The 7,953-nt window shown below is 43.9% G+C and overlaps 1 protein-coding gene across 11 annotated transcripts in view; it reads left to right on the forward strand.

Annotated features, from left to right (window-relative positions):
• LOC103619037 (poly(rC)-binding protein 3) overlaps positions 1 to 6,674 on the forward strand; it is a 495,171-nt gene extending 488,497 nt beyond the window's left edge. For 9 of the 11 annotated variants that reach the window (XM_017739090.1, XM_017739083.1, XM_017739086.1 and 6 more), the window contains one exon: positions 3,690 to 5,445. In XM_017739090.1, coding sequence (XP_017594579.1) covers positions 3,690 to 4,038 — 349 coding nt within the window. In that variant the 3' untranslated portion in view covers positions 4,039 to 5,445. Of the gene's footprint in view, positions 1 to 3,689; positions 5,446 to 6,055 lie in introns of those variants that run through there. The other 2 variants (XM_017739092.1, XM_017739093.1) reach the window with 1 other exon arrangement.
• The last annotated feature ends 1,279 nt before the right edge of the window (positions 6,675 to 7,953 follow it).

Here is a 7,953-nt window from a genome sequence, read left to right on the forward strand (position 1 = left end):
GCCTCTGTGTGCTGGGAGCCACTTCCTAAACCTGCCACAAGTGATGCCGTCTCTTTTAAAGACGGTGGCATAAAACAGCTTTGGGGAAGAGACTGCCCAAAATGTGGTCTGGTATGTGAAAATAATAATTAGAAAAAATGACAGCCATATAAGCATTCAGCATTAGGTAGATCTTTTTCTCCTCTACAAGATCTATTGTTCACAGGAATCGGTTTCCAGGGCCAGTATTTCTGCATAAACCAATGTCTTTCAGCAACATAAGATGTAAAAAACTAAAATTACCTATCCACAGTATTCCTGAAACGTACTGCGTGTATCTTCAAGCTGTCCTCCAGCCAAAGTTGCTATCTATAGAATAATTTATCAGCTTGCTTTAAGACTTTTATTGCAATCTGGTGTTGGATATGTACATAGTATATTCTAAATTATAGATATATAAATATATTGATATAATATCAAGACAGATTTAAATCTTTCTAAAGTATTGGTTTGATTCTGTATTGCTTACCCGAGCGCTGGCCTCTGTACGAATAGAGCGTGTCTTAGCTTGTTTGCAGTAGAAATGTCTTTTTTCCTGTGAAACCTTCTGTCTCTTTAACTGGTCTCCACTGTAGTAACTAGATTTTCATTACCCAGTTCCATCTTCTAGCTTTTATTAAGATTGAACTGCATTTTAGTTTTCCTGTGTAATATCTGACTTTGGATTATAAATGAACTTAGCCGGCAGCACTTGCTCCTTGTTGCAGAGCAGTTTCCTGAAGGTATTTTTTTATGAGAGGTTCATTCACAGACACAACAGGACTGCCAAAGCCACACCTGCTCTCTTCTTTTCACCAGTTTTGGGTAATGCAGGATGTGGCCTTCAGTGTATGTATTCAGAAGGTGCAGGTCTGCAAAGGGACAGTGTCAGATTGTCACCATGAAATTTTGTATGAAGGCTGCCTCGCCCACTTCCACATGCAATGTTGTTGCATCCACAGTTGGTTTGGGAAACTGCCACTGCCATGGGACAGCTGATAGCTGACCTGATGAACTCCCACCATATGTGTTGCCACCAGTAACAAATGGGAAACAGGGCAAATTACTGCTACAGTCGTACCTGTGTGAGTAAACCAGAGACAGGGAGTTTGAATGGCTGCTACCAACACCAGCATTTTGGCCTTGGGATCTGTTCTCCATGCTGGTGCAGAAAAAAGCTTAGGCTCAAACACCCCCCCATATCAGTAAGGATTTTTTTGGTTTTGTTGAATGCACAGTAGGCAAATTTGGAGTCACTGAAACACTGAGTCCTGCAATACCTTGCTATGGGCCTCCCTCCCAGAATAATACTGAGTAATACTAAAAAATCCAACTGTATAAACTGAGTTTTTCAAAACATAGTAGGGCATCACATGTAGTTCCTACACCCCCTAGTCGAGGATGTACACTGGAGTTGAGTGGTCTTGACATAAATCCCTCTGTGTGAGTAGACACCAACAGCACAAGGGTGCACTTCTCTCTGCTTAGAAAAGCTAAGAGTTGCTCATCCATGAGGACAGATAAAGACTTCAGAGCAGGAAAATGAAAATTTCACCTCCCACAAAGGAGTCTGAATTTCATGCACTCGCCCGCCTTCCCTCCCAGCTCCTCGCAGAAGATGCTCTCCTTCCAACTTCCCAGCAAGAGCCGCCGAGGTGTTTATGCTCCAAGAGCCCTCTTTTCTTTGTGGGGAAGAGAGGAGCTCAGTGCTCAAGCATTTCCCTCTCTCCTCCACACACTCCTCTCCCCAGCTCAGACCCGCTTCAGGTGCCCTTCAGACTCACCATCAGGAGCAGTGCTTTGGGAAGCTCTAGTCCAGTGTCCCCATTCCCTACATAGCACTGGTTGATCCTTGCATTGTTGCATGAGGCAGGCAGTGTGCTGGTAATTGCCTTTCTCTGGCTATGAACAGCCTTGGGGCTGTTACTCTCAGAACTGTGTCTAAGGTGAGGAAAAGTGAGGCTCTTCCAAGCCATGTGTGCGGTGACCATGCTCCCCTCCCAGCCTGCAGCCTGGCTACAGCTGCTCTCCAAGCCTGCTCACCCAGTCCCCAACAGGGACCAGCACAAACCCTGTGCTGGGAAGCCTTCCTGGGCCTGATGGGGTGTGGTAAGAAAGCACCAAGTCCTCTGCATGGCCAGCCAGCAGCTTGCTGGCACTTCACCCTGGAAGCAAGGAGCTGCTACAGCTCCTCAGCTCACCTCAGGAGAAAGCCCAGGAGCCTGACAAGTTAGTAGTTGCCAGAAAGACAACCCCAAACTTCCTATACACATATAACTGTAGCTAGTAAAGGTTTTCTAACCCATAGTCCTATTTCTATGCTAGGCTGCCATAGCTCCCTGCTGGTCACCTGCAAAAAGCATCCTGAAATTGGTATTTGTGTTATTTGCCAACCCAAAAGCCAGTGCACAAGCTGCAACAAGCAAATGGGAAAAAGGAGGATTTACCTAGGCAAAAAATTTTGGCATATGAAAAAAACATTGTGTCCTTGGAATTACTATATTTTAATATCTAAAAATGTACAGAAAAACAGGAATATATGGGCCAAACTCATCTTGCCTGCTGATGGGTGGCGTTAGATTAAAGCGAAGGTGGTTTGATTCCTACATCTTCCAAAGAGCCCATCACTGCCTTGGGCTCGGGGGCTGGGTCAGTCTTGAAGTTTCTGGTGCTGGCGGGGTCTGTCTGAGGATGTGTTTGCTGTATCTGTGTAGTACCTTGTCTGTAAGCTGGAAAGTTTTGTCATGTTCACTGTAACCACTGCTGCAAGCTCAGAAAGGATACCACTGCTGTGGAAGCCGGGGTGTTCTTCAGTGTTCCTTTTTACTAATTTACTTTTAAGTAGATTGCATAAATATTTTGTTGTGATATAAAAAAAAAGTCTGGGGAACGTACAAACCGAAGTGAACACACTGGCTAATCTGGTTTGTTTTATATGAAAAATGCACACTGACCTCACAGTGAATGAAATGAAAAACTAACTCACTTAAAATAAAAACCAAACCAAAACAACCAAAACTTTATGCCTTAAATGGGAGCAGCAAATTGTTGCTCAGTCTCCTCTCATCCTAGCAAAATGACAAAGGGTACTATTTATGTCACAAAACTGACAAACTGAAAAAATTACGAAAACCCCCCGCGTCCCCCTTTCAAAATACCCTAATTTTGAAAAGCAAAATTCACCATATCAGTGCTGGAGAGTAAACTTCATAGTTATTTTAAGTTTTCTTTTAAGTTTTGTTTTTTCCATCTTTTTGCCATTACCTGCATTCCTTAGGTTTCTTTTTTTCATATGTAAAATGAACTATCAACACCCCCATACCCTCTTCTTTTTTCTTTTTTTTTTTTCTGTTCTGAAAGAACTTTAGACTCTCAGTAATGTTTTCCCCATCAAATCATGGAAAACCCTTTTGTTATTTCTCTTCTTTAACACATAACATGTTCCTCCTTTGACCCTCATTTTCCCTTTTTTTCTCTCTCTTCCCCCTTCTCTCTCCCACTCGTCTGTGCCCCTCGTCCACCGATCTAATCCTGTATCCTGCCCTTTCGTGGTTGCTGTCCTTCCCTCCCTTCTTCCCTCCCTTCCTCCTCCTCTTCCTCCTTCTCCCGGCCCCACCACCCTGGCTGAACCCTCCCAACCTGTTTGTTCCTCTTCCTCTCTTCGTTTGCAGCTTAGAGATGGCTAAAGTCAGCACCCAGACCGCTTCCGTCACGACCCCTGTTGACCTCAACATGAACCTCTCTCAGTCTGCCACCCCTACCTCCACCCCCACCTCCATGGCCGTGCTGGCGGCCGCCTCCGCCGCTACCGTCAGTACCCCCCCTCCCCTACCAACTCTGCCAACCACCCACTATGCCGTTCCTGTCTCCAGTCTGCTTGGCATGAAAACTGTCCCACTCCTGGCACTAAATGCCGCGGCCGCCGCGGGGGCCACGGGGAGTTTGTCCGCTTACACTGCCAAAATTCCTTCGACGAGTGGGGTTAAGAAATCTGACCGCCAGAAGTTTGCTCCATATTGAAGGGATGAGACACAATGCAAGCTTTGCCAGCTCTGCCAAGAGTCTGTGGTAGCTCCTAGTTATCAAGGAAACAATACGGCATCTTTTCTTTTCTGTTCAATTGCTAGTGTTAACTGTTGCCGACTCAAGTCGTCTTCCGCTCTCCATAACACCTAACACCAGGCACCACCTCCCAACTAGTTCCAACAGCCAGCGGGTGCCAGCCTGGGCTCTTTCTCCCCGGACGCCGTCCCTCCGACGGGGCTGTGGCCAGGGCTGCCCCCAGCCCACCAAGGGAGACATAGTAAAGAGAAGGAAAAAACATCAGCGAGGCAAAACGTTCACAGCCAGGTTCTGCTCCAGCAATGCTGCCCAGCATAAAAATACACTTAGATCCACATTTGCAGGGATCCCTCCAACTGCAGAACAATTCCTTATGGCAAACTGGCATTTTTAATGTATTTTTCCTATTGGTAGAATTTGCAAATCTGGCACTTCTGATGATCACTAGTGCCCTTACAATGCTCTATGAAGTGCTGCTGGCCCCCTCAGCCATTCTGCTGCTCCTAAAAGGCCTGGAGACCCCTATACCCTGCCCCCAAAATCTGCCTACAAGCAGGAGATGGGGGCTAGGAAGTACCAACCTCAGGTACTTCTGCGTACAAGTGAAGCTTTCTGGTCTGAGAAAAACTGCTAAATTAAAATGACTGGAAAACAGTCAGGAAAAAATGTCAGGAACCTGTGCCTTTCCACATGATTCTTTTAAAGGGTGCAACCATTTTTCTCTGCTTTGGAAAAACGTAATTTTAAGAACTCTGCTTTAGGGAGGGAGGGAGAGAGAGAGCAGGCTCCTCCTTTAGCACTCAAATGTTTTACATATACCAACACAGTACTTATTGCTGTAAGTACTTCAGAGCAGGTACAAACCAGATGCCATCACTATTCTGATGCTTCCTGCCATGTGTATTTTATTCAGTCAAAATGACCATTTTTTGTCAGGTTTCTGTACAAAATACATCCCTGTTTAACTCGCCGCTAATCATGCAGTCAGGTTGTACAGTAATCATGAAAAACATGCAGCGTTTTAGAGGTCATTCAAAGGCTGCTGCCTGGACAGATCCCATCCCTTGACCAAGCACTTCAGGATGTTCAGATGAACTAAAACCAGACAGGTAATTGCAGCCAAAGCCAAGAGAGCTGGGGAATGGAGTGGCTGGTTGCCAGCTGTTGGAACTAGTTCTTAACTGCATTTTCTGTTTGTCCATCCACCTTCTTTTTAATTTCTGTTGCATAACTCAGTAATGCAATATTGTTTTTCTCACCACTTCCAAATCCAGAGTCCCATTATCCCACCATGTTCATCCACTTTGCACTCCTTGGACACAAAGCTTTAACAGTTGAACTGTATTCAGTGCATTTTAATATAAACTAAAAACACAATGCAAATGCAATACTTTTTAAAACATGGTATTTCAAAGTGTGTTATTGTATAGGGCTAAGTACTATCTCAGTATTTTGTGTCATTTCTGTAATCTGTGGGCTTTTCTTCACCTTAGCACCTTTGCACTAAGTTTTGTCACTGTAATCATTTGTAGAACTGCCATTGTTACAATTTGCACTTATCCAAATGGGGTTTTTAGTTGGTTTTGTTGGGGGTTTTTTGGTTTTGTGGGTTTTTTTGTTTGTTTGTGGCTTCCATTTTTTTTCCTTCTTTTTTTTCCTTTTCTTTTTTTTTTTGGTTGTATATAATGAAGGAAAAACTGGGAATAATATCAAGGTACCACAGCTATTTAAAAGCTCTAGAAAAGTGCTGTAAAATTGTTCTGGACTATTGTAACTGTTTCAATAATTGACATTTAAGGAAAAAAAAAAACCACCAAACTCTGTGTGAGAAAACTTGCCTGCACTGAAATGCTGTTCTATGCTGGTTGTACTCAAGTGGTATTTTTTTAATAGTGAGAAGATTTTTTTTTTCTTTTTTTTTTTTTTTTTTTGCCTTTGTTTTTTTTTTTTCCTCATTTTTGTTCCTACATTTTAGGCTGTCTTCAGAAGTTACTGGCCTGGGGGCTCTGTAATGTATCTCATCATGCCCTAGTGCATTAGCCACCAGACAGGACTTTTCCAAAGCCCCATGAGACAATGCTTTCTATGGACTAATCTACAGAGGAGTTTCTGCCATTTCTAACTTTCTTATTATTCTGAGACATCAAAAGAAAATACTTCCTTTACTCTTTAAGCAACTGTGCTTCCTAACTCTTGTGTTGCTTTCATTACTGTTCCAGTTCTAACACTGTTGTGGCTCATAACGTAAAGCAAAGACAAGTTATTTCGGGGGTTAATTTTCATTGATGTTCATGCTTTGGCTAATCTGTATAAAAAGCATGGGCTGTTAGTGTTCTAAACCACTGTATTCAGCTAGAGACTCGACAGTAAGTTAAATGAGACGTTTTTATAAATAAATTTTTTTCCTGATTAAAAAAACAAAAAAAAAGACGTGGTAGCTTTGTGCATACAACTGTTGTGTTGTTTAAACTTTGTTCTTTGTAACCGAGTTGCTAACTTGTCATTGAAGAAGCACTATTTTATGGATTGTCAAACTAAGATCACAGACAAATGGCTTGTTTTCAATTAATGATTAAAGGTTTCATATCATCACGCTTAAGGTCCCAGTGCTCATTGGGAAACAGTGTAACACCTGTGCAAGACTGGCAGCCTTAGTAAGGATATTAGCCTGTTGTCAGGGATGACAAATCTCTTCGGGACTAGACAGAGCCAGATTGTGCAATTAGTAGAGTAAGCAGTATTTCTGTAAAACTTGATTTGGTTTTTAACGAAGCTGCTCTTTGAGAACTTCTCACACTGCATAGCAAAGATAAATTTGGCTTCAGTTTACAAGCAGCCACTGATTTGTATCTCTGGTCTTTTCCCAGACTGATTTATAGATCAGATACTGGGGAAAGGAAAACAGGAACAAAAGAATGAACTTGGATACTGAGTACAGTATTGCTAAGGCCCTTCGTACTTCCCCACTCCCAGCAGCACTGTCCAGTGGCGAGACTTCTAGTCAGCACCTTCCACCCTGCCAGGAGCCAGCCCAGCAGCCGGGGGGAGCTCGGCAGTGTGCAGTAAAAAAGGGAATGGAGAGCTGAGCAGGCCCAGGAGCTGCCTCCTCCTGCCCTGACACTCTGCTCCAGCTGTTCAGACCCTCCTCTGGATGTGCTGAAGCACTGCAGTCACAGCCTCGAGTTCTCTCTTCACACACAAGCAAAAGAAAGGGGCTGGCCCCGAGCTGCTGCTGCATTACAGCACCCCTGGCTGTGCTCTGGCCCCCTCTCCTCTTGGGGCACTGGCACTACTGTCACCTGTACTGCTCTGGCCTCATGAGAAAGCAGCTTTTTGGCAGTGCAAGAGTAGCATCCTTAATGGCACAAGACTGAGTGTACAACCTTCATCTCCCTAATCTGTTAAAGGTCTCTACCTGCCTTCATGTGTTTAGCTTGGGGTCCTCTTCCCCTCCCTGCCCCTGCTGAGCTTCGGGGCAGACCACGATTATTCTCTGTGGTCTCCAGGGTACAGACATCTCTCGAGTCTGAGCCTGGAATCAGGGCACGACCACGACATGCATACAGGCTTGGAGACCTGTAGAAATCAACAGCTTTTTCAATACAGATGCAGCCACAGAACCCCTGATGATGACAGGTGCCAAGGGACATTACAGAACAGCTCACTGCACCTAGCTATTCCAACTCTTAGAAAAACTATAGGCTGTAGTACTAACCTTGATAGAACTCTTTGTTATTATTACTTAAAATACATTTTTATTACTTAAAATGTATTTAACTCCTCATTCTTGAAAGGAGAGCTGAAGCTGCTGTCACAGCAGAGACCTCCATAAGTCTTCATTTCTTCAACAGCAAAAGCTATTTCTGTGGCTAA

This window comes from Corvus brachyrhynchos, unplaced genomic scaffold (genome assembly GCF_000691975.1).
Source record: "Corvus brachyrhynchos isolate BGI_N302 unplaced genomic scaffold, ASM69197v1 scaffold7, whole genome shotgun sequence".
Lineage (NCBI taxonomy): Eukaryota > Metazoa > Chordata > Aves > Passeriformes > Corvidae > Corvus > Corvus brachyrhynchos.